This window comes from Rhinoraja longicauda, chromosome 30 (assembly GCF_053455715.1).
Source record: "Rhinoraja longicauda isolate Sanriku21f chromosome 30, sRhiLon1.1, whole genome shotgun sequence".
Taxonomy (NCBI): Eukaryota; Metazoa; Chordata; class Chondrichthyes; order Rajiformes; family Arhynchobatidae; genus Rhinoraja; species Rhinoraja longicauda.
The window spans coordinates 873,163-900,964 of record NC_135982.1 but is presented as its reverse complement, the minus strand read 5'-3'; the positions used below and the strand labels follow the sequence as shown (position 1 = coordinate 900,964).

Sequence of the window (27,802 nt, the reverse complement as noted above, 5' to 3'; positions counted from 1 at the left end):
GGCAACAATCTTGAATTTGACATAGCATGAACTATATTTAACATTTATATTTAATGATTATGAAGCTTAATTTGGGTAGCTGTGTATAAGTGCAATTAAAATTAATCAAAAGCAATTCTGTGTCTCTGATTGTTTTTATGACTGTATGTCTCTTTTGGTTGTAGGGTACTTTATCCATCACTGGACCATCCTATATCCAAGATGGCTCAGTCTTCTCCAGCAGATGAAGGCCCGACATTCGAACATCTCTGGAGTAGTCTGTAAGTGTATCATTGTTTTATTTTTGCAATTGTGAGATAGACTCGGCAACAGCAAAACAGATGTCCTTCTAAAAAATATTAATACTTATGTAATCACAGCCATCCTTGGAGATGCTTTTAATAGAAAACATATTTAAGGACTTTTGTGAAGAAAAAAATGGAGGGGTCAAGGGTTGGTTCCTTCAGGAGAGGAGCATGAATGGCTTATTGGAAGGAAAGAGATGCATGTTTGGAGGGTGTACATGGGTCATAGATACATAGGTACATAGACAATTGATACAGGAGTAGGCCCTTTGAGCCAGCACCGCCATTCCATGAGATCATGGCTAATCATTCACAATCAGTACCCCATTCCTGCCTTCTCCCCATACCCCTTGATTCCACTAGCCCTAAGAGCTCTATCTAACTCTCTTTTGAATGCATCCAAATCTGAGGCAGAGAATTCCACAAATTCACAACTCTCTGGGTGAAAATGTTTTTCCTTTTCTCAGTTGTAAATGGACTACCCCTTATTCTTAAACTGTGGCCCTTGGTGACCAGTGAGGTTAGGAATGAACATCATTCGTTGTTGGTCCCTGTTGTCTCTGTTGATTACTCTGGGATTTTATCTCGGAACTGCAGCACTCAGTGTGGAGAGTCAGAGTTGCAGGAGAAGGAGGGATTGCTCTAAGGTGGTGATGGTGGTGGCAGGAGGGGTAGGCTGAGGCACAACCTTAGCTTCTGCACTTTGGATGACATGACAGCATCTTCACATGCCACTGATTTAAAAAGATGACTGACTGCACAGTCATGGCCAAAAGTGTACCAGTTTAGAAACATAGAAAACAAGTGCAGGAGGAGGCCATTCGGCCCTTCGAGCCAGCACCGCCATTCATTGTGATCATGGCTCATCATCCCCAATCAGTAACCTGTGCCCAACTTCTCCCCATATCCCTTGATTCCACTACCCCCCAGGGCTCTATCTAATTCTCTCTTAAATTCATCAGTTTAATTCTCAGTTGCGATAGGCTTCAAGAATTTGCACGAGAGGTGATGATCGGCTTCAAGAATTTGCACGAGAGGTGATGATCGGCTTCAAGAATTTTCCCGAAGAGCAATGTCAAGAATTTGCACAAAGTCCAAGAACAGTTTATGTCCCATCGGGTTTGTGGACATTTTAACCAGCTGTTCTTTCAAGGAGCTGCATTCAAGGAGATCAGCTCTTCATATTTCCTTATCACTGGAAAAGACAGTTTCAAGCTATGCCAACTCTCAAGGCAATCCCTTTAATCCCTTTCCCGAGACCTGCTCTTTCTCACGTGTCAATTAAAGTCCCCTAATTCTCAAACCACCCATCCACACGAAGGAAAATATATAAGGCCTGTTAATCTATCAGCACAACTTTAGGATGCTCATAAATTCCAGGAGCAAAATTAGGCCATTCGGCCCATTAAGTCTAGTCCACCATTCAATCATGGCTGATCTGTCTTTCCCTCTCAACCCTATTCTCCTGCCTTCTCCCCATAATCCCTGACATCTTCACTTATCAAGAATCTTTCCATCTCCATCTTAAAAACATCCATTTTTTCCAAGGCCTCCACAGCCTTCTGTGGCAATGAATTCCGCAGATCTCTCCCCCCCCCACCCCACCCCCCTCTGACTAAAGAAGTTCCTCCTCATCTTCTTTCTAAAGGTAGAAGCTAGAAAAAAAGTGAGGCATCCGCACAAAATGTGCCATCACCAGGGGAGCATGAACACCCCACACAGACAGGACAGGACTCAACCTGGGTTACTGGAACTGTGAAGTAGCAAATATACCTGCTATGCCACTATATTTAGTTTAGAGATATGACATGGAAACAGGTCTTTTAGCGCACCAAGTTCACACTGACCATTGATCACCCGTTCACACTAGTTCTATGTTATCCCACTTTCTCATGCACTCCCTACACACCAGGGGTAATTTGCAGAGGCCAATTAACTTAAAAGTCGACATGTCTTTGGGAGGGAGCTGGAGGAAACCCACACGGTCACAGGGAGAACATGCAAACTTCGCACCGAGAGCACCCAATGTCTCTGGTGCTGTAAGCCAACAACTCTACTGCTGTGCCACCGTGCCACTCACTCATAGTCATGCCATGAATGATTGAGACTCCAAATCCTGTGTCAGGAAAATTAGTCAAAATCAGGAATCAGGAAACTAATGACAGACCTTGGCTCTAGGAAACTAATGACAGACCTCTCTACGGCCAAAGAAATGGTCTACAATTAGGAAATGGTAATAGGAATTAACTTGCGAATATTTCTTCCAAAAATAATCTCAAATGGAAAGTATGATGCATCATCTGTCAAAAATAAAATGGATTGGGTAGAAATTGGGCCTTGGGTCACGCGAGTTATGATGTAAGTCACGTGTGAAAAAACAAAGTGAAGGAAGAGATCCAACCTGAATCATTGCCTATCATAGGTGATCAGTGATCATAATATGATTAGTTTAAATCTGCAATTTGAGAAGGAGAAGGTTAAATCGGAAGTGTCAGTGATGCAGTTGAACAAAGGGGACTATGAAGGCATGAGAGAGGAGCTGGCCGAGGTCGACTGGAAAGGGATCCTAGCAGGAATGACGGTGAAACAGCAATGGCAGGGATTTCTGGGCATAATCCGGAAGACGCAGGATCATTTCATTCCAAAAAGGAAGAAAGATTCTAAGGGGAGTAGGAGGCAACCGTGACTGACAAGAGAAGTTAGGGATGGAATAAAACTAACAGAAAAGATGTATAACACAGCAAAGAATAGCCGGAAGCCAGAGGATTGGGAAACTGTCATAGGACAACAGAAGGTAACAAAACGGGCAATACGGGCTGAAAAGATGAAGTACGAGGGGAAGCTGGCCAAGAATATAAAGAAGGACTTCTTTATAAAAGCTTCTTTAGATGTGTTAAGAGAAAAAGAGTAGCAAAGTCAAATGTGGGTCCCTTGAAGGCAGACACAGGTGAAATTATTATGGGTAACAAGGAAATGGCAGAAGAGTTGAACAGGTACTTCGGATCTGTCTTCACTAAGGAAGACACAAACAATCTCCCAGATGTCCTGGAGGACAGAGGATCTAGGGGGGTAGAGGCATTGAAAGAAATTTTCATTAGGCGAGAAATAGTATTGGGTACACTAATGGGACTGAAGGATGATAAATTTCCTGGGCCTGATGTCCTGCATCCCTGGGTCCTCAGGGAGTTGGCTCTAGAAATAGAGGACGCATTGGTGATCGTTTTCCAATATTCAATAGATTCAGGATCAGTTCCTGTGGATTGGAGGATGGCTAATGTTATCCCACTTTTTAAGAAAGGAGCGAGAGAGAGAAAACGGGGAATTACAGACCAGTTAGCCTGACTTCGGTGGTGGGAAAGATGCTGGAGTCAATTATTAAAGAGGTAATAATGGTGCATTTGGATAGCAGTAAAAGGATAAATCCAAGTCAGCATGGATTTATGAAAGGGAAATCAAGCTTGACTAATCTGGAATTTTTTGAGGATGTGACAAGTAAAATGGATGAAGGGAAGCCACCCCAGTAACGGACTGTTCCAGATGCTACGATCAGGCAAACGCCTCCGCTGTCACGCTGCAAAAACGGAGAGGATGAGACGGAGCTTCTTCCCACAGGCCATCAGGACTGTCAACTTTTATAACCCCAGAGACTAAATTTTTGTCGACACTAATAGTAACTTATTAACTTATTTATATGCTATAACTGTAATTCTTTTTTGTGCACAACCCGCAGGCATTGCCACTTTCATTTCACTGCACATCGTGTATGTGTATGTGACAAATAAATTTGACTTGACTTGACTTGAATGTAGTGTATCTAGACTTTCAGAAAGCCTTTGATAAGGTCCCACACAGGAGATTGGTGACTAAAATTAGAACACATGGTATTGGGGGCAGGGTGTTGACATGGATAGAAAATTGGTTGGCAGACAGGAAGCAAAGAGTAGGAGTAAACGGGTCCTTTTCAGAATGGCAGGCAGTGGCGAGTGGAGTGCCGCAAGGCTCGGTGTTGGGGCCGCAACTGTTTATCATATATATTAATGATTTGGAAGAGGGAATTAGAAGCAACACTAGCAAGTTTGCAGATTACACAAAGCTGGGTGGCAGTGTAAATTGTGAAGAGGATGTTAGGAGGTTGCAGGGTGACCTGGACAGGTTGAGTGAGTGGGCAGATGCATGGCAGATGCAGTATAATATAGATAAATGTGAGGTTATCCACTTTGGCGGCAAAAACAAGGAGGAAGATTATTATCTCAATGGTGTTAGGTTAGGTAAGGAGGATTTGAGTATAGGAGTAAAGAGGTTCTTCTGCAGTTGTATAGGGCCCTGGTAAGACCACATCTGGTATTGTGTACAGTTTTAGTCTCCTAATTTGAGGAAGGACATCCTTGTAATTGAGGCAGTGCAGCGTAGGTTCACGAGATTGATCCCTGGGATGGCAGGGACTGTCATATGAGGAAAGATTGAAAAGACTAGGCTTGTATTCACTGGAGTTTAGAAGAATGAGAGGGGATCTTATAGAAACATATAAAATCATAAAACGACTGGACAAGCTAGATGCAGGAAAAATGTTCCCAATGTTGGGCGAGTCCAGAACCAGGGGCCACAGTCTTAGAATAAAGGGGAGGCTAGTTAAAACTGAGGTGAGAAAAAACTTTTCCACCCAGAAAGTTGTGAATTTGTGGAATTCTCTGCCACAGAGGGCAGTGGAAGCCAAATCACTGGATGGATTTATGAGAGAGTTAGATAGAGCTCTAGGGACTAGTGGAATCAAGGGATATGGGGAGAAGGCAGGCACGGGTTATTGATTGGGGACGATCAGCCATGATCACAATGAATGGCGGTGCTGGCTTGAAGGGCCGAATGGCCTCCACCTATTTTCTATGTTTTTATGGTTCTATCCTTTTCCCTCCCCACATACTGCCTGGCCTGCTGAGTTGCTCCAATACTATATTTTTTGCTCAAGTTTACCACTTCTGCATTTTCGTGTGTACAGACTTTAAAAAATCATCTGCTACAATTTAACACCTGCATTTTACTGATGAGTGAAAACTATATATTTTATGCACCAATATGCTTTATCAATCTCACTTTACGCCACACATTAATTTTATTCAACATTCAGTACAAACTGAGTAAACTTACAATTCCCCTGCCTGCTGTCATTGTATGGATATAATTGTTGGAAATAAATGATATTACCATACTAAATGGACATTTTATTCCGGGAAACTGTAGAAAATAACTGCTGCCATCCGGGTGAAATGGCAGTATTCTCAGATTGACGCTAAAATGGATTGTGGCAGTACAGTAATAGAAATTTTGATTTGCATGTAACTCATTCTACGTCTGACTTGGGAGTCCTTGAAATTAATCTGAAATTAAAAGAGTTAAATTTCCAGGCATTCACATTCCACCATCCGATGGGCATAAAATTAATTAGATATGTTTTTTGTTGTGTAAAAGCCACCTGCATCCTTTCAATTAAAACAGCTCTTCACATGCTTCTCGCCAAATATTGAAGAGTAGGAAATAATGAAAGAGTAATCTGAAGGGTCTCGACCCAAAACATCACCTATCCATGTTCTCCAGAGATACTGCCTGGCCCGCTGAGTTACTCTAACATTTTGTGAGCTTTAATGAAGAGTAGAGTTGGCATATCTGAAATTAGGATTGATTACAGTTGAATTGCATTTGGTGACCCATTGAATTTGTTTGCTTCAGGGAACCAGACAGTACCTACTTTGACATCCCACAAACCAACCTCTCCAGCAGCAACGAGGCTGTGCCAAACTTGGCACAGAACCGAACCGAGGTCTGCATGGATGTATTTCAGATGAGGGACATGAATGAATCTGTGATGGTGAGTTTGATCAAGCTGTCTTGGATCATTTTCTGTAGATTGGTAATAGAATAATGGTCAAAAAACTTTGGGTTGTGTAGTGTCACAACATATCAACAGGCTCCTACTGAAAATCAAACCTTTTAACTTTTCTCTGTCATAAAGCCTAGATATTCATTGCTAAGCATTTAAAATGTTGTGGGGCACCCCAAGAAGAATAAATGTCATAAGGATTGGATAAGTGAATTGACAAGTTGTTTCAAGTGCCTAAAACTTGGATCACATAAAGGAACATTTTTGTGCGGCGAGTGATTTAATTAAAATTTTTAAAAAATTACAATCGAGAACTGATACCTAATGCAAGTTGCACAAATTGCACCATTTGAGGTCTGGTTCCTCTATGTGTCTTCTTCACCAAGTGTACACAGTAGTGTTCCACCATGGAGCAAACTCTTCCTGCTTGAGTCACCACCACCAAGCTTGTGACTACACCAACCTGCCCTACATCTGCCACCAACACCTACTATCCTCTTGTACCCACCAGTTATGCTCGCTAACTACCAAACCTGCTCCAGTCTATGGATCCTACTCATGACCAATCCTTTGACCAACAAATGCAGTCTTTCTCTAACTACCAGTCCTATCCCACAACCATCATATCACTCCTTCCCTATCATAACCAGTGGTGTCATAAATCCCTTACGACCAATTTTCCTCCTGGTTACCAGATATAACAGACCTTCTCAGAGCCTTGACCTTTAATTGCTTTGTACAAGATCATAGAACATCATTCATTCTGTTGGAATTCCAGCTGCAGGGCTTCCATTCATCCTCCTCCTCAAATGGTCTCTTTAATAGAAACATAGAAAATAGGTGCAGGAGGAGGCCATTCGGCCAGTCGAGCCAGCACCGCCATTCATTGTGATCATGGCTGATCATCCACAATCAGTAACCTGTGCCCAACGTTTCCCAATATCCCCTGATTCCACTAGCCCCCAGAGCTCTATCTAACTCTCTCTTAAATTCATCCAGTGATTTGGCCTCCACTGCCCTCCGTGGCAGAGAATTCCACAAATTCACAACTCTCTGGGTGAAAAAGTTCCTTCTCACCTCAGTTTTAAATGGCCTCCCTTTATTCTAAGACTGTGGCCCCTGGTTCTGGACTCCCCCAACATTGGGAACATTTTCCCTGCATCTAGCTTGTAATGTAATAGAAATTGACCTCAAAATGTGGTGTATAACTTCTAGATCAATTTTCTGATGGTCTATAGTTTCTTCATGAATCTCATTAATGAAGAAGGTCATTGTTAAGGTCACTGAAGAATAAGAACTACTGTTGCATATTCTGATCAACTTCTAGCAAGAATGCTTTAGATGATATTAGAGTCATATAACAGGGAAACAGGTCCTTTGGTCCAACTTGCAAATGTTGCCCCATCTCTGATAGTCCTACCTGCACCCCTTTGGTCAATATCCCTCTAAACCATTCCCATCCATGTACCAGTCCAAATGTTTTTAGTTTATTTTAGTTTCGTTTATTGCCTCGTGTACCGAAGTACTGTGAAAAGCTTTTGATGCGTGCTAACCAGTCAGCGAAAAGACAATACATGATTACAATCGAGTCATTTAGTGTACATGATAAAGGGAATGACGTGAATAATATTTAGTGCAAGATAAGCCAGTAAAGTCCGATCAAAGTTAGACCGATGGTCTCCAACGAGGTAGATAGTAGCTCAGCACTGCTCTCTAGTTGTAGTGGGATGGTTCAGTTGCCTGATAACAGCTGGGAAGAAACTGTCCCTGAATCTGGAGGTGTGTTTTCACACTTCTGTACCTTTTGACCGATGGGAGAGGGGAGAGTGCACTGTAAGGAGTTTGTACGTTCTCCCCGTGACCTGCGTGGGTTTTCTCCGAGATCTTCGGTTTCCTCCCACACTCCAAAGACGTACAGGTATGTAGGTTAATTGGCTGGGTAAATGTAAAAATTGTCCCTAGTGGGTGTAGGATAGTGTTAATGTACGGGGATCGCTGGGCGGCACGGACTTGGTGGGCCGAAAAGGCCTGTTTCCGGCTGTATATATATGATATGATATGATAAGAGGGAGTGGCCAGGGTGCGACTCGTCTTTAATTATGCTGCTGGCCTTGCTGAGGCCAGCATCCTCTACATGCGGCCTCACCATGGTCTTGAACATAGCATCCTATCTCACACGCTTTTCATCTCTTAATGGCTTCTGCTTTTCGAGCCCCAACTCCCTCATCTTTACTATGGATATTCTGTCACTCTACACCTATAGCTACTCGCATGGGCCCCAGCTATGCCTGCCTCTTTGTAGAGTACATTGAACGATCCCTGTTCCAGGTGTACACTGGCCCTATCCCCGAACTATATCTCCGTTACATTGATGACTGCATTGGTGCTACCTCCTGCACCCATGCAGAACTCATGGACTTCATCAGCTTCATCACCAATTTCCATCCTGCACTCAAATTCACTTGGACCATTTCTGACACCTCCCTCCCCTTTCTTGATCTCACACTCTCCATCACAGGAGATAGACTATCAACTGACGTCCATTACAAACACACTGATTCCCACAACTATCCCAACTACACTTCTTCCCACCCAGCTTCCTGTAAAGACTCTGTCCCCTACTCCCAATCCCTCCGTCTCCGCCGCATCTGCACCAAGATAATATGTTCCATACCAGGACATCCGAGATGTCCTCATTCTTTGGGGAACGGGGGTTCCCCTCTTCCATCATAGATGAGGCCCTCACATGTGTCTTCTCAATACCCCACAACTCCGCCCTTGCTCCCCCTCACCTTATTCACAACAGAAACAGAGTCCCCCTAGTCCTTACCTTTCACCCCATCAGCTATCGCATACAACACGTAATCCTCTGACATTTTCGGCACCTCCAACGGGATCCCAATATTAGTCACATCTTCCCATCTCCATCCCTTTCCGCCTTAGAGTCATCGAGCGATACAGTGTGGAAATAGGCCCTTCGGCCCAACTCGCCCACATCGCCAACAATGTCCCAGCTATCCTCGTCCCACTTGCCTGCACTTGGTCCATATCCCTCCAAACCTGTCCTATCCATGTACCTGTCTAACTGTTTCTTAAACGATGGGATAGTCTCAGCCTCAACTACCTCATCTGGCAGCTTGTTCCATACACCCACCACCCTTTGTGTGAAAAAGTTACCCCTCGGATTCCTATTAAATCTTTTCCCCTTCACCTTGAACCCTGATCCTCAATTCCCCTACTCTGGGCGAAAGACTCTGTGCATCTACACATCTACCTGACACAGCTGGCGTCCAGGTGCCATCGCAACAACCTGGAGCTCAATGTTCATAAGACAGTGGAACTGATTGTAGACTTTAGGAGTGCTCCCCCTCCCCTCCCCCCACTCACCATAAACAACACCACAGTCACATTTGTGGAGTCATTTAAGTTCCTTGGAACCATCATCCCTTAAATGGGGGGCCACCATCGACTCCACAGTCAAAAAGGCCCAACAGAGGATGTACTTCCTGCGGTAGCTGAGGAAACACAATCTGCCACAGGCAGTGATGGTCCAATTCTATACTGCCATCGTAGAGTCCGTCCTCACCTTCTCCATCATGGTCTGGTTTGGCTCAGCCACCAAGCACGACATCCGGAGGCTGCAACGAATCGTTCGATCAGCTGCGAAGGTTGTTGGCTGCAACCTTCCCCCCATTGACGAACTGTACACTGCAAGGGCCAGGAAGCGAGCGGGCAAGATCATCTCTGACCCCTCTCACCCTGGCCACAAAATCCTTGAAGCACTTCACTCTGGAAGGCGACTCCGGACTGTCAAAGCAGCCACATCCAGACATAAAAACTGCTTTTTTCCTCGAGTAGTAGTTCTACTCAATAACCAAAAGTCTGTTGTCTCTTTTTTTGCTCTGGTTTATTTCACTAGCATGTTTAAACCATAATGTTGCATTCTTAATGTTTTAATGTTTTACAAGACCAAATGGACTCGTTGGGCCCAAACCACTCCTGCATTGGTGCAGCACCCTCTCCTCCCCCACTCCCCCCTCCCCTCTCCCCCCCCCACACTCCCCTCTCTCCCCACTCCATCCCTCCCCTCCCTCCCCCACTCCTTCCCCCTCTCACCCCCCTCCCTCATCGCCCCCTCCCCCATCGCTCCCTCCCCCTCCCTCTCCCTCTCCCCCACCTCTCACCCCTCCCCCTAGGGTTGCCTCTCCTGCATTGGTGCAGCACCCTCTCCTCCCCCACTCCCTCCTCCCCCACTCCTCCCCCTCCCTCCAACCCCCTCTTTCCCCTCCTCCCCCTTTCTCCCTTCCTCCACCTCCCTTGGGCCTAAAATTGTCACGCTGTCATGTACCATTTTGGCTGTAGTTCAGGAACAAGCGAACCAGCGAGAGTTTTAGTAGATAGATGTTTTATTCTTAATTGTTTACTGCATGTTTGTGTTGTTACTTGCGAGCGGAGCACCAAGGCACATTCTTTGTATGTGTACATAATTGGCCAATAAATTTAATAATTCATTCATTCATCTATTCCTCTCATGATTTTGTTTCTCGATAAGATCTCCCCTCATCCTCCTGCGCTCCATGGAATAGAGACCCAGCCTACTCAACTTCTCCCTATAGCTCACACCATCTAGTCCTGGCAACATCCTTGTAAATTTTTACTGAACCCTTTCAAGCTTCACAATATCTTTCCTATAACGCTGTCCAGAACTGAACACAATATTCTAAATGCTGTCTCACCAACATCTTATACAACTGCAACATGACCTCCCAACTTCTATACTCAATACTCTGGCTGATGAAGGCCAATGTGCCAAAAGCCTTTTTGACCACCTTATCTACGTGCGACTCGACCTTCAAGGAACCATGCACCTGTGCTCCTATATCCCTTTGCTCTACAACACTACCCAGAGGCCTACCATTTACTGTGTAGATCCTGCCCTTGTTCGACATCCCAAAATGCAACACCTCACACTTCTCTATATTAAATTCCATCAACCATTCCTCCGCCCACCTGGCCAATCGATCCAGATCCAGCTGCAATCTTTCACAACCATCTTCACTATCTGCAAAACCACTCACTTTTGTATCATCAGCAAACTTGCTAATCTTGCCTTTTATGCTCATCCAAATCATTGAAGTAGATGACAATCAGTAACGGGCCCAGCACTGAACCCTGAGGCACACCACTAGTCACAGGCCTCCAGTCAGAGAAGCAACCTTCCACCATCACCCTTCCACCATCCTTCCTTGGAGCCAATTTGCTCTCCATTCAGCTATCTCTCCTTGGATCCCATGAGATCTAACCTCCCAGAGCAGCCTACCTTGTGGAACCTTGTCCAATGCCTCACTGAAATCCATGTACACAACATCTATAACTCTACCCTCATCGACCTTTTGTCACGTCTTTAAAAGATTCAGATTTATGAGACACAACCTCCCACGTACAAAACCATGCTGACTATCTCTAATCAGCCCTTGCCCATCCAAATGCCCGCATAACCTATCCCTCAGAATACTCTCCAGTAACTTACCAACTACAGATGTTAAGCTCACCGGCCTACAGTTCCCAGCATTTTTCCTGCAGCTCTTCTTGAAAAGAGGCACAACATTTGCCACTCTCCAGTCTTCCGGCACCTCTCCTGTATTGAAGGACGACTTACAAATTTCAACCAGGGCTCCCGCAATTTCCTCTCTAGTTTCCCGCAATGTCCTCAGTTATATCTGATCAGGTCCTGGAGATTTGTCTGCCTTCATACACAACAGTACCTTCAGTACTTCTTCGATGGTAACACTGACTGCTCTCAAGACACTTCCATTGACTGCTCCAATTTCCTCCGTCCTACTGTCTTTCTCCTCGGTAAATGCAGAGGAGAAATACTCATTTAGCACCTTGCTCATCTCCTGTGGCTCCACACAGAGGTGACTGCTTTGATTCCTGAGAGGTCCCACTCTCTCTCTAGTTACCCTTTCCCCCCTTATGTATTTATAAAATCTTTTGGGATTGTCCTTAATGCTACCCGCCAGAGCTATCTCCTGGCCCCTTTTTGCCCTTCTGATTTCCTTTTTTAGTTTACTCCTTAGTTCCTGAAACTCCTCCAGGGATGCACTTGATCCCAGCTGCCTATACCTGTCCCATGCATCCTTCATGTTTTTGACTAATATCTCAATTTCCCTCGTCAGCCAAGCTTCCTTACGTTTGCCTGCTTTGCCCTTCACTCTAATGGGGATGTTAGAGCTTTCTTCAGTACACTTTTAAGAACATCCCACTTGGCCGATGTACCTTTCCCCTCAAATAACCTGCTCCAGTCAACTTGAGCGAGACCTTCTCTCATATCCTCAAAGTTGGCCTTACTCCAGTTGAGCATTTTAACACATGGACCCTCTCTGTCCCTATCCATAACTATCTTAAACCTAATCGATCTGTGGTCACTGGTCCCAAAAGGCTCCTCCGCACACACTTCATTAACTTGCCCTTCCCAATACTAGATCCAGCGTTGCCCTCTGCAGAGACTGTTCCCTCCGCAAATGTGGTCTCTGTGGTCCCACCCAAATCACCCCTTCCCAGGTACCTTCCCCTGCAACCACAGGAGACGCAACACCTGTCCCTATACCTCCTCCGTCGACTGTCCAGGGACCCCGACAGTCCTTTCAGGTTAGGCAGAGGTTCACTTGCACCTCCTCCAATCACATCTAGTGTATCCGTTGTTCAAGATGTGGACTCTTATACATTGTTGAGATGAAACATAGACTGGGCGATCGTTTTACTGAACACCTTTGCTCAGTCCGCCTGGACCTACCTGATCTCCCAGTTGCCAAACACTTTAATTCTTCTTCCCATTCCCACACTGACCGTTCTGTCCGAGGCCTCCTCCATTGTCAGAGTGAGGCTAAATGCAAATTGGAGGAACAGCATCTCATATTTTGCTTGGGCAGCTTACACCCCAGTGGTATGAATATTGATTTTGCTAACTTCAAGTAACCCCAGCATTCCCTCTCTCTCCATCCCTCCCCCACCCAAGTCGTCCCAGCTTCAAAGTCGTCTTGTTGAGTCTCATTATCTGTACTCGTGCTCATCTCGCAAAGAGCTAACAATGGCCTGTTTCCTTTATTATAGTTAATCTTTCGCATATCTTTCATTCATTGTTCTATAACCTACAAAGCCCTCCATAACCTGGCCCCATCCTACCTGACGACCTCCTCCACAGGCACACTCCCACCTGCACCCTCCGCTCTGCCGCTGCCAATCTCCTATCCCCCCACATCCGGACCAAACTCAGATCCTGGGGGGACAGGGCTTTCTCCATCGCTGCTCCCACCCTATGGAACTCACTACCCCAAACCGTTAGAGACTCCTCCACACTCACCACATTCAAAACATTCAAAACATTCAAAACATCGCTGAAGTCTCACCTGTTCAGTACTGCCTTCAACCACTGAAGGTCACCTCACCTTCTGTCTCCTTTCTCTGTTCATTTATTTATTTACTTATTTATCTATTTATTCATTTCCCTATGTTCTCAAAATCTCTGTAAAGCGTCTTTGAGTATATGAAAAGCGCTATATAAATAAAATGTATTATTATTATTATTATTATATCTCTCTACATCACCTTCCATATCTCTCGTTTCCCTTTCCCCTAACTCTCAGTCTGAAGAAGGGTCTCGACCCGAAACATCACCTATTCTTTTTCTCCTGAGATGCTGTCTGACCCGTTATATTACCCCAGCCTTTTGTATCTATCTTCTGTTTAAACCAGCATCTGCTGTTCCTTCCTACAAATCCTAACTTCTATACTCAATCGATGAAGCCCAATGTACTAAAAGCCTTTATGATTGCATTATTCTGCAATAGGACCTGCATGCCTGAGACCTCCTCTTCTTACTTCCTCTTTTGAAATTTCTGTGCAAATGTGGCATGATGCCAGTTAGTGATGTTGACAGTGTGGGCTTCCACCAGGTGCTCTGGTTTACTCCCACGTTTCAAAGGTGTGCTGGTAGATTAATTGACTGTGACAAATTACCCTTAACATAAATGAGTGACAAAAAAATCAAAACGCATAGCCAGTGAACATGTGAGAGGTAATAATTTGCAGGGTTAGACAGAAATAGGGAGAATGAGTTCATCTAATCAGTAGTGCCATGGTTCAAATGAGACAAAGTTCCATTTGTTTCCTTTCATATAAAGGTATAATTCTGACCTAGAAAATCAATGCTCATTGCCCATTTTACAAATGATTCCAGGCTGTGTGCTTCCTGCACATCATGTATAAATATTAAAGAGCTGGTGTGTTGTGGTAAAACCGAATAGTGCGCTGTTTCTATATTGTTTACGGTGGACATGGCAGCAAAATCTCACATCCACAGCCTCCCCCATTCCCCCATCACCACACAAACAACAAGACTGATGGAATGCTGCCAATACCTTTCTGTCCCTGATATTTATCCCAGCTGTGGCCGACCTCCCTGGCTTACGGGAGCCAGCTGGCATATTCTTCAATTTGTGCAAGGAACTATCCTTTATCACCAAGGCCTCGGAACTAGGTGGTAGCTGAACGTTTCTGCAGTTGGACCACCTGCTAAACAACCACTCTTTCGGGTGCACATGAAAATCTTGGCAGTAACCTCCAAATTATCTGTCAAATCCTACAACCACATACCACATAATATACAGTTACTTGAGTTGCCGCACTGATGCACTGAGCATTAAAGGTTCTTTGTAATTTGAATTATCAACTCCCTTTAAGTTCTGTCATATTTTGATTTAAAGATACACCTTGGAAATAAGCCCTTTGGCTCATCGAGTCCACACTGACCATCAATCACCCGTTCACACTAGTACTATGTTTTCCACTTTCACATCCACCCCCTACTCATGAGGGCAATTTAAAGAGACCAATTAACCAACAAACCCACACATCTTTGAGATGTGGAAGGAAACTAGCTGAGTATTTTATACATCTCTATAATGCTGCCACTGTCACAGTTTTTGTGAATTAGCTTTCGAAATGACATATTTGGGATTTTCCTCAGGGTTTTGCCGATTGTTCACTGGGGGTTTATGCCAGCCCGTGAAGAAATTAATCAGTGTGATCCTTTTGCAACATGCATTACTGAACAGTAAGACCATTTGAGAAGCACAAAGAGAAAAGCATTGTCGTGTTTTAAATGAAACTGATTCCCTCCTAAATGTTCATTTTTCCCTCCATAGATGTTTTGTTCCCACCAAAAGCTCTTTTTGTGGAGGGAACTGTGTGTGTCCAATAGCCCTGGCCTAGGGAGGGCAGAATGAGGAATTAGAGAGCGGTAAAGCATCTTTTGATTTGCTAATTATATACCAAGCTAAGATATCAGTTACACCATCTGTAGCCCAAGCTTAGCAGCCAGATATTGAATGGACTCTGTTATCATGAATGAAGACGGTAAACTGCTCTTGGCAGAGCTACAGGATAAACAAATCATTAAAAATACTGGATTATAAAATATTACACCAAAGGTAGAGGTCTTTAGACTTAAGGCTTAATTTTTTTAAGGCTTTTAAGACTGAAGGTTTAATTAATTGCTTTAGTTAGTTGAATACAGTGTAAAAACTATCAAATCATGTAACAAGCTCAGCCCTTAAACTTGAATGTAGATTTCTTGAAACTGTGGATGAAAATATTTGATCCAACAGTAAGAATTCTACAACTAAAACACCTACAGTAGTTTAAACAAAGGAAAAGCAGCAACAGCAGAATGAGCCTTTGTACTTGAGGACCAGGGGTAAAAGCATCACTGGTCTGTTATTTATAACTTGATGTTAATATATATAGAACAGTAACAAGTTCTTTAGCCCACAATGTCTGTGCTAAACATGATGCCAAGACCAACTCTGATCTGCCTGCACATAATCCATATCCCTCCATCCCTGCATATCCATGTGCCTATACAAAGGTCGCTTAAATGGCATTATTGTACCTGCCTCCTCCACCACCCCCAGCAGCAGGTGCCAGACGCTCTCCACCCTGTCCAAAACAAAACCTGCCCTGCATAATTTCACTTACAACGGGACAGGGTTTCCAGTTCCTACCACACCGTCACCCTGCACTGTTGACCTCCCATTTTGTTCTCAATCTCTGGCATCTACAGACAGATGAGAACAGTTTAACTTGTTTGGCCGCACCGTTGTGTTTGGCTGCCCGTCGTCGCTCACCTAGTCATCCGTGTGTTCTGCAAGCCACCTTGGCCTACGAACGCCGAACATTCCTGAACATCCGAGCCTCCGTCGTCGACTTCTTCATTCCAGCTCCCGAACAAAGCTTCTCCCAGCGATCGCTCCTCGCTCAACTCCCGGTAGGTGTGCGTGCCCGGCCATACAGCCATCGCCGTACGAACCGCATTAGGAGGCGGAGTAAACGCGCGGGCGCCTCGGAAAAGCTGAAGAACCTCACCCGCGCTCGCCCAACATCGGCCTACCTCGCCCAGCGCTGCGAAGTCGGACCTGGTCGGCCTTACCGCTCCATCCACCAGCGCTCCCTCGAGCTCAGGTATGCCTCTCTCCAACCGATCATCCCGGTCCCCGGACTGCCGGCCCGCGGGCTCCCAGCCAGGCCATCAGTGAAGCGCAGCGACGTGGTCTCCCTGAACCTCCGCCCGCTGGCGTGGGAGCCGCTACCAGACCGAAGCTCACCTGCTGTTCCTGCTAAAGTGGCCCTAATCAACGCAAGATCCTTACCGAACAAGACCTTCATCCTCAATGATTTCTTCACCACCCATAGATTGGACTTCTTACTGGTCACAGAAACCTGGCTTGCTCCACTCATGGAACTCTGTCCTGATGACTGTAACTTCTTCAGCTCGCCTAGGCTCTCCGGACGCGGTGGGGGCTTAGCCACTGTGTTTAAGAAGCATTTCAACTGCCGCCTCCTGAACGCTGATCATTTCTCCAGTTTCGAGGTGCAACTAATTAAAGTAGGCCTAGTCTATCCCCTCTTAATTGTTCTTGTGTATCGCCCACCAAAAATGCATAAGGACTTCATCACCCAATTTGCTGATCTTATCTCTAACATTTTGCCCAAATTTGACCGGGTCATGATTCTTGGTGATTTTAACATTCATGTTTGTTGTCCCACTAAGCCTCTTGTGAGTGAATTTATGCACCTGGTTGAGTCCTTCAATCTGACTCTACTTACCACTGGACCCACTCACAAGCTAGGCCATACACTCGACCAGTTTCCCAATCTGCAATATTGAAATATTTGATGCTTGCCTGTCGGATCACAGCGCTATTATCTTTGATGCATCTCTGCCTTTCTCTCCCACCATATCTCATCTCCCTGTTCGATACTACCGCTACATAAACGCACTGACTGCCAGTAAGTTCTCCGAGGCTCTCATAGCTGCCCCCAACATCTGCATTATTGAGGCCTCTCCCCCCCACCTCAGGACTGAGGATCTCATCTCTTTATTTAATACCACTTGCTCTTCCATCCTGGATTCTGTTGCTCCTCTTAAAATGAAAAAGCCTAAGCCCAAAGGTCGGCCTTGGCTCAATGACACCACCAGAGCCCTAAGAAAGGAGTGCAGAAAATCAAAACAGAGGTGGAAATGTGATAAGCTTCAAATTTCCTTCGAAATTCTGAGAAACAATCTTCTCAAATACCAGGAAGCAGTAAGGTCTGCGTGAGCACAATACTTTTCCGACCTTATTTCCAAAAACTCTCATAATTCCAAGGTCCTATTTAGTACTATTACCTCTGTCATGTGTCCCGCCCCCAGTACCAGCTTAGTTGGGTCCCCTGCTATGTGCAAAGAATTCTATAAATTTTTCACTAGCAAAGTTGAGAACATTAGAATTAATATTTCCCCTCCCACCCGTGTCCTAGCTGTCTTACTGGTCTGTTCATCTAAATTGGACTGTTTCCAACCCGTCACTCTATCCTCACTTGCAAAGCTTGTCTCCACTATGAAACCTGCAACCTGCCCCCTTGACGCTGTCCCCACTGCCCTTCTAAAGGATGTCATTGCAATAGCCGGTCCCAGCATCCTCTCCATCATCAACAGTTCTCTGGCCACTGGCACTGTTCCAACCTGTTTCAAGCACGCGGTGGTCCAGCCCCTCCTGAAAGAACCTAACCTAGACCCCACCTTGCCTAGCAACTACAGACCCATTTCCAAACTGCCATTCCTGTCAAAAGTTCTTGAAAAGGTAATTCTAAGTCAATTACTGCCTTACCTACACCAAAATACCACCCTGGAAAGTTTCCAGCCAGGTTTCAGGGCCCACCACAGCACAGAGTCTGCCTTGTTGAAGGTACACAACAACCTGCTTCTCGCCATCGACACCGGCGACTGTGCAATCTTGTTCCTTCTCGACCTCAGTGCAGCGTTCGATCCAGTGGACCACACCATCCTTATTGACCGTCTCCGGTACGGGGTTGCCGTTCATGGCACTGCCCTGAGCTGGTTCGTTTCCTACCTCAAAAATAGGAGTTTCTCCATCAACATAGGCAATTATTCCTCTTCCCCAGCTAGCCTCTCCTGCGGAGTTCCACAAGGCTCCATCCTAGGCCCCATTCTCTTCTCTCTATACATGCCCCCCCTCGGCCAAATCATTCAAAGGCACGGCATTTCCTTCCACTGCTATGCGGATGACATACAGCTTTACCTCCCCCTGAAACCCAACAACCGGTCAAATTTAATCAGCCTCATGCACTGCATTGAGGATATAAAATGTTGGATGGCACAGAACTTCCTTCAACTAAACGAGAGCAAGTCTGAGGTCATCCTATTCGGCCCCCCCCCGACTCCATCAAAACGATAACAGGCAGCCTTGGAAGCCTATCCTGCCTAGTCAAACCGCATGTCAAAAACGTTGGCGTGATATTTGACCCTGCATTAAAGTTTGACAAGCAAGTCAATGCTGTGGTAAAAGCCAGCTTCTTCCAGCTTCGTACCATAGCTAAAATCAAACCATTCCTCCAATTTGACGACATTGAAAAAATCATTCACGCATTCATTTCCTCCCGCCTAGACTACTGCAACTCCCTATACACTGGGATCAGCCAATCATCCCTGTCCTGCCTGCAATTGGTCCAAAACGCTGCAGCGAGACTCCTGACGGGTAAAAGGGACCACATCACCCTAATTCTGGCCTCTCTCCACTGGCTCCCAGTACAGTACAGAATCAACTTCAAGCTCCTTCTATTCACATACAAAGCCCTAAACGGGCTTGCTACTCCCTAGCATTTGAGGCCCTCTGAGGGGGCACTGTGTACTGTTTATGTATGCGCTGTTATGTTTGTGTGCCATTGTATGTTCGTTTATTAGTACCTGAACTGATGTACAGCTCTTTGGTCAGCGTGGGTTGTTTTTAAATGTGCTATTAAAAACAATAAATTGACAAACCCTGATAACCTTTGTATCATCAACAAAATTGATTTAATTTGATCATCTCATCCAAATTATTCAGCATTGTTCCCAGCGGAAGCCAACTAGTTACTGAACCAAAAATAGCCTGTGTATTCTGTGTTTGTTTGCTATCCATTAATCAATTTTCATTGCACTGTTGTATATTACCACTGTCTCATGTGCTCTAATTTAATTTATGTGGCACTTTTTTTTCACCTTCGATCACAGTGAGGAATGTGGAGGAGTCACTGTGGTAGATGTCTATGTTAAAATGTATTTTGTGTGTCTTGTTGCTTGTTGCTTGTTGCTTGTTGCAAATCAAATTCCTCGTATGTTGCAAAACATACTTGGCTAATAATGTATGATTATGAAAATGACCTTCTGAAAGTCTAATAGCATGTCTACTGTTTCCCCCTTATTTATTCTGATAGTTAAAAACTCAAAAACATGCAACAAAATCTAAGCCCAATCCTATTAATATTTTTGGAGCGTCCTGTTAACACTTCCAGCATTCTCCACTATTGATGTCAGTTTAGCTACTGTATAGTTTCCTGATTTGCTTCCTTCATTTCTTAAATGCTGGAGATATATGTGCCACCTTCAAATCTGTAGAAACTATTATATAGGCCATGACATTTTGAGGTTAACGATTGCAGTCATCGTCTCTGTAGTCACTTCCCTCAAAATCCTGGGACGCAGGTTATCAGGGTTTGTCGATTTATTGCTTTCCAAACCCAGTAATTTTTCTAATATTCATTTTTTAAACTGAAGATCATATCTTTGAGCTTCTCCTTTATATTAGGTCTTTGGCTCTCTATGAGTGATATTCTGAATATTCTTCTGTGAATATACCAAAAACTGGTATTTCCTTATTCACTGGTATAATTTCTGTTGTATACAGCAGGATACAGGTCAGCAATTGAAATGGACAGAGAAATTGCAGAGGGAGTTTAATCCGAGCAAGTGTGAGGTGTCGCACTTTTGGAGTTCGAATGTAAGAGGAAAATATACAATTGATGGCGACCCATAACAGCATCGTTGTACAGAGTGATCTTGGGGTCCAAGTTCATAATTCCCTGAAAGGGGCAACAGAAATGGATTGAATGGCAAAGAAGGTGTATGATTTACTTGCCTCCATAGGTCAGGGCATTGGGTATAAGAATCAGGAAATCATGCTGCAGCTTTATAGGATTTTGGTTGGGCCACATTTGGAGTTGCGGTCGCCCCATTACAGGAAGGATGTGATGACTTTGGTGCAGAAGAGGTTTATCAGAATGCTGCATGGTTTAGTAGATATTAGCTGCAAGTAGATGTGGACAACTTGGATTGATTTCTCTGGAGCGTAGGAGGCTGAAGGCCCTGTACTGTTCTACGTTCCATGTTAACCCCCCCCCCCCCCCCCCCCCACACACACACATGTGCCCCATCTGGACTCGCACCTAGTTCTCCCAGTTCCCTTTATAGCTCTTCATCCTTTTGCTTTAATGTACATTAAACTCATCATCATCTCTGGATCGCTCTTCTGCAGAACAGGGACACGTGACGTTTCAGGCCGAGGATCTTCTTCAGACATTCTGGTGGGGGGGAAGAAAGCAGGAATAGAGGAGAGATAGGACAAAGCGTGGCAGATAATAGATTGATGCGGGGGTGGGGAGGGGGGGGTGGGTTATAGGGCAGATGCTGGTCAAAGGCCAGAGATGAAAACATAGAAACATAGAAAATAGGTACAGGAGGAGGCCATTTGGCCCTTCAAGTCAGAACCACCATTCATTGTGATCATGGCTGATCTTCTACAATCACTAACCTGTGCCTGCCTTCTTCCCATAACCCTTGATTCCACTAGCCCCTAGCGCTCTATCTAACTCTTTTAAATTCATCTAGTGAATTGGCCTCAACTGCCTTCTGTGGCAGAGAATTCCACAAATTCACAACTTTCTGGGTGAAAAAGTTTCTTCTCACCTGAGTTTTAAATTACCTCCCGTTTATTCTTAGACTGTGGCCCCTGGTTCTGGACCTCCCCAACATTGGGAACATTTTTCCTGCATCTAGCTTGTCCAGTCCTTTTATAATTTTATATGTCTCTATAAGATCCCCTCTCATCCTTCTAAATTCCAGTGAATCCAAGCCCAGTCTTTCCAATCTTTCCTCATATGACAGTCCCGCCATCTCAGAGATTAACTTCGTGAACCTACGCTGCACAGCCTCAGAAATATAGAAAATAGGTGCAGGAGGAGGCCATTCGGTCCTTCGAGCCAGCACCGCCATTCATTGTGATCATGGCTGATCATCCACACTCAGTAACCTGTGCCCAACTTCTCCCCATATCCCTTGATTCCGCTACCCCCGAGAGCTTTATCTAACTCTTTCTTAAATTCGTAGCAAATTCATAGCCTGAATAGCAAGGCCATCCTTTCACAAATTAGGAGACCAAAACTGCACACAATACTCCAGATGTGGTCTCACCAGGGCCCTATACAATTGCAAAAGGACTCTTTGCTCCTATAATCAAATCCTCTCGTTATGAAGGCCAACATGCCAATAGCTCTCTTCACGGCCTGCTGTAACTACACGCCAACTTTCAGTGACTGGTGTACAAGGACACCCAGGTCTCGTTGCACTTCCCCTTTACCTAATCTGACACCATTGACATAATAATCTGCCTCCTTGTTTTAGCCGCCAAAGTGGATAACCACACATTTATCTACATTATACTACATCTGCCATGCATCTGCCCACTCACTCCAACCTGTCCAAGTCACCCTGCAACTTCCTAACATCCTCTTCGCAGTTCACAATGCCACCCAGCTCTGCAAACTTGCTAGTGTTACTTCTAATTCCATCATCTAAATCATTAATATATATTATAAATAGTTGTGTCCCAGCACCGAGCCTTGCGGCACTCCACTCTCCACTGCCTGCCATTCTGAAAACGACCCGTTTATTCCTACTCTTTGCTTCCTGACTGCCAACCAATTCTCCACCATGTCAATACCCTACCCCCAATACCATGTGCTCTAATTTTGCTCACCAATCTCCCGTGTGGGACCTTATTAAAGGCTTTCTGAAAGTCTAGATACACTACATCCACTGGCTCCCCTTCATCCATTTTACTTGTCACATCCGTAAAAAAATCCAGAAGATTAGTCAAGCAGGATTTCCCCTTCATAAATCCATGCTGACTTGGACCAATCCTTTTACTGCTACAAATGCACCGTTATTACCTCTTTAATAATTGACTTCAGCATCTCTTCCACCACCGATGTCAGGCTAACAGGTCTATAATTCCCCGTTTTTTCTCACCCTCCTTTCTTGAAAAGTGGGATAACATTAGCTACACTCCAATCCACAGGAACTGATCCTGAATCTATTGAACTGTGGAAAATGATCACCAATGCGTCCACGATGTCTAGAGCCACCTCCTTGAGTACCCTGGGATGCAGACCATCAGGCCCTGGAGATTTATCAGTCTTCAGTTCCATCAGTCGACCCAACACTATTTCTCGCCTAATGCAAATTTCTTTCAGTTCCTTCTGTCTCCCTAGATCCTCTGTCCTTTAGTGCATCTGGGAGATTGTTTGTGTCTTCCTTAGTGAGTACAGATCCAAAGTACCTGTTCAACTCTTCCACCATTTCCTTGTTACCCATAATAATTTCACCCGTTTCTGCCTTCAAGGGACCCACATTTGTCTTTCTCTTAACATACCTAAAGAAGCTTTTACTGTCCTTCTTTATATTCTTGGCCAGCTTCCCCTCGGTACTTCATCGTTTCAGCACGTATTGCCCTTTTTGTTACCTTCTGTTGTCCTTTGAAAGTTTCCCAATCCTCTGGCTTCCTGCTACTCTTTGCTGTGCTATACATCTTTTCTTTTAGTTTTATTCCATCCCTAACTTCCCTTGTCAGCCACGGTTGCCTCTTACTCACCTTAGAATCTTTCTTCCTCTTTGGAATGAAATGATCCTGCATCTTCTGGATTATGCCCAGAAATTCCTGCCATTGCTGTTCCACTGTCATTCCTGCTGGGATCCTTTTCCAGTCGACCTTGGCCAGCTCCTCTCTCATGCCTTCATAGTCCCCTTTGTTCACTAACACTTCTGATTTAACCTTCTCCCTCTCAAATTGCAGATTAAAACTAATCATATTATGGTCACTACCTCCAAGCGGTTCATTTACCTTGAGTTCCAAGAGGACAGAAGATATGTGACAAAAGGATTACAGAGTTGCGAATTGTGAAATTAAAGGAAAGGATGTAGGTGGGGGGTTAACACAGAGCAGCGCAGGAACAGGCCTTTTGGCCGAAATTGTTTGTGCTGAGCATGATGTGAACTCAAACTGATCTCATCTGCCTGTACACGATCCGTAGCCCTCCATTCCCTGCACTTCCATTTGCCTTTCTAAAAGCCTCTTAAACACCACTATCGCATCACCACCACCCCCAGCAACACGTTCCAGGCCCCCACTACACAGTGTAAAAAGAAACTCACAAGTCTCCATTAAACACTCTCTCTCTCTCACCTTATAGCTACGCCCAGTAGTATTGGACATTTTCGCCCTGGGAAAATGTTCTGACTGTCTACCCTATCTATACCTCTGATAATATTTTTAATTTCTATAAAGTCTCCACTAATTTCTGACATTCCACAAAAAACTGTCAAGTATATCCCTGTAGCTGAAACCCTCTAATCAGGGCAGCATTCTAGTAATCTCCTCTGCACCCTCTCCAAAGCCTCCACCTCATTCCTGACCTGTACACAATACTCCAAATGCGGCCTAACCAAAGTCCGATAGAACTGCATCTGACTTCCTGATTCTTATTATTCAATGCCCTGGCAATGAAGACAAGCACGCAATAATCCTTCCTTACCACCCTATCTACTTGTGCTGCCACCTTTAGTGATCTTTGAACTTGGACTCCAAGATCCCTCCTTGATTTTATGCTGCCTTTCACTTGCAACTCCCTGTACCTTTGTAATTTGATTATCTGAGGCTCACCACATTCACATCTACTTCTCTTTCCATTACATCATCTGTCAGAAGGCTGAAATTCTGCCATTCGTTACATAGAAACATAGAAAATAGGTGCAGGCGTAGGCCATTGGGCCCTTCGAGCCAGCACCGCCATTCAATATGATCATGGCTGATCATCTAAAATCAGTACCTCGTTCCTGTTTTTCCCCCATAATCCCACCCATATCCCCTGATTCCTTTAGCTCTACATTTAGTTCTACATTTGATGAGCTCATCTTTTATTGCTATTTGTGTCCATTTCTTTCTATGAAGTGACTGGGGTATTGTTTTTAAGAGAAAGAATATCAGGTGTATGGGTTCTCAGATATGAATTCAGATAGGAGTCAGATATCTTTTACATCTCATTGGCAGGTAATACCCATTGACTAGCATATAGTAGATTACCAGAGGAAAACAAAATATTTTATTAGAGTATCATCAATGGTATAATGCACATTCCTTCTTTAGCCTAATTGGTGACTCCTGTTACATTTTCCCTGTTTGTCACTAGAGGGCACCGTTGAGTGCAATTTAACCAAAAAAATAAAGCTTTAAGCTTTAGAATAAGCAATCACTCAACTGTCCCAAATTATACTCAGAAGTTATGAAGTTATGAAATGAAAAGAGTGTTTGATTTTGCCATCAATTTTAATCCATCTTGATTAAAATCCATTTTCTGGCAGCCATCATTTATCACCATAATTGTCAGATCCATTTTGGGCCTCTTATAACAATTTCTTTCCAAATGAATAAAAGACTGATGGATAATTGATCTGCTTAGTTATACCTTTGTGATATCGATTAGAAAGCAGTGTCTTGCCTCTGATGAGCACAGCCTTGGCTGGCCATGCCACAAACCATGGTGCATGGGACTACCCTGTAAAATGAACATCTCCAGGCCAACTCTGCATATAGACTTGACAAGGTGCACAGTACTCCAGGTGCGGTCTCACAAGGGCACTGTACAACTGCAGAAGGACCTCTTTGCTCCTATACTCAACTCCTCTTGTTATGAAGGCCAACATTCCATTGGCTTTCTTCACTGCCTGCTGTACCTGCATGCTTCCTTTCAGTGACTGATGCACTAGGACACCAAGATCTCGTTGTACGTCCCCTTTTCCTAACTTGACACCATTCAGATAATAATCTGCCTTCCTATTCTGACCACCAAAGTGGATAACCTCACACTTATCCACATTAAACTGCATCTGCCATGCATCCGCCCACTCACACAACCTGTCCAAGTCACCCTGCAACCTCATAGCATCTTCCTCACAGTTCACACTACCACCCAGCTTTGTATCATCTTCAAATTTGCCAATGGTACTTTTAATCCCTTCATCCAAGTCATTAATGTATATTGTAAATAGCTGTGGTCCCAGCACCAAGCCTTGCGGTACCCCACTAGTTACTGCCTGCCATTCTGAAAGGGACCCATTTATCCCCACTCTTTGCTTTCTGTCTGTCAACCAATTTTCTATCCATGTCAGTACCCTACCTCCAATACCATGTGCTCTAATTTTGCCCACTAATCTCCTATGTGGAACCTTGTCAAAGGCTTTCTGAAAGTCAAGGTACACCACATCCACTGGCTCTCCCCTGACAATTTTCCTAGTTACATCCTCAAAAAATTCCAGAAGATTAGTCAAGCATGATTTCCCCTTCGTAAATCCATGCTGACTAGGAATGATCCTATTACTGCTATCCAAATGCTCCGTAATTTTGTCTTTTATAATTGACTCCAGCATCTTCCCCACCGCTGATGTCAGACTAACTGGACTATAATTTCCCGTTTTCTCTCTCCCTCCTTTCTTTGAAAGTGGGACAACATTAACTACCCTCCAATCCACAAGAACTGATCCTGAATCTATAGAACATTGGAAAATGATCACCAATGCGTTCACAATTTCTAGAGCAACCTCCTTAAGTACCCTGGGATGCAGACCATCAGGCCCTGGGGATTTATCAGCCTTCAGTCCCATCAGTCCACCCAACACCATTTCCTGTCTAATGTGGATTTCCTTCAGTTCCTCCGTCACCCTAGGATCTCTGGCCACTAGAACATCTGGGAGATGCTTGTATCTTCCTTAGTGAAGACAGATCCAAAGTACCGGTTCAACTCGTCTGCCATTTTCTTGTTCCCCATAATAAATTCCCCTGCTTCTGTCTTCAAGGGACCCACATTTGCCTTGACTATTTTTTTCCTCTTCACATACCTAAAAAAGCTTTTACTATCCTCCTTTATATTATTGGCTAGCTTACCCTCGTACCTCATCTTTTCTCCCCGTATTGCCTTCTTAGTCATCCTCCGTTGCTCTTTAAGAGTCCCAATCCTCTGGCTTCCCACTCTTCTTTGCTTTGTTGTAATTCTTCTCTTTTATTTTTAAGCTGTCCTTGACTTCCCTTGTCAGCCACGAGTGCCTCTTACTCCCCTTGGAATCTTTCCTCCTCTTTGGGATAAATTGATCCTGCAACTTCTGCATTATTCCCAGGTATACCTGCCATTGCTGTTCCACCGTCTTCCCTGCTAGGGCCTCCTTCCAGTCAATTCTGGCCAGCCCCTGCCTCATGCCTCTGTAATTCCCTTTGCTATACTGTAATACTGACACTTCCGATTGTCCCTTCTCTCTCTCAATTTGTAGAGTAAAACATCATATTGTGATCACTGCCTCCTAATGGCTCTTTTACCTCGAGTCCCCTTATCAGATCAGGTTCATTACACAACACTAAATCCAGAATTGCCTTCACCCTGGTAGGCTCCAGTACAAGCTGTTCTGAGAATCCATCTCGGAGGCACTCCACAAACTCTCTTTCCTGGGGTCCATTACCAACCTGATTTTCCCAGTCTACCTGCATGTTGAAATCTCCCATAACCACCGTAGCATTACATTTGCGACATGCCAATTTTAGCTCTTGATTCAACTTGCATCCTTTGTTGAGGCTACTGTTTGGGGGCCTGTAGATAACTCCCATTAGGGTCTTTTAACCCTTAAAATCCCTAATTTCTATCCATACTGATTCTGCATCTCCTGATTCTATGTCATTCCTTGCAAGGGAGTGAATATCAATCCTTACCAACAGAGCGATCTCACCCCCTCTGCCCACCTGTCTGCCTTTTCTATAGGTTGTGTACCCCTGAATATTCAGTTCCCAGCCCTGGTCCTCTTGTAGCCATGTATCTGTGATTCCCACAACATCATACTTGCCAATGTCTAACTGAGCCTCAAGCTCACCCACTTTATTTTTTATACTTCTCG

The 27,802-nt window shown here is 44.5% G+C and overlaps 1 protein-coding gene across 1 annotated transcript in view; it reads left to right on the top strand.

The window, feature by feature from the left end:
• tp73 (tumor protein p73) overlaps positions 1 to 27,802 on the top strand; it is a 222,544-nt gene that overhangs the window by 49,396 nt on the left and 145,346 nt on the right. Inside the window, exons 2-3 of the mRNA XM_078425078.1 lie at positions 165 to 260; positions 6,006 to 6,144. Coding sequence (XP_078281204.1) covers positions 202 to 260; positions 6,006 to 6,144 — 198 coding nt within the window. The 5' untranslated portion in view covers positions 165 to 201. The remainder of the gene's footprint in view (positions 1 to 164; positions 261 to 6,005; positions 6,145 to 27,802) is intronic.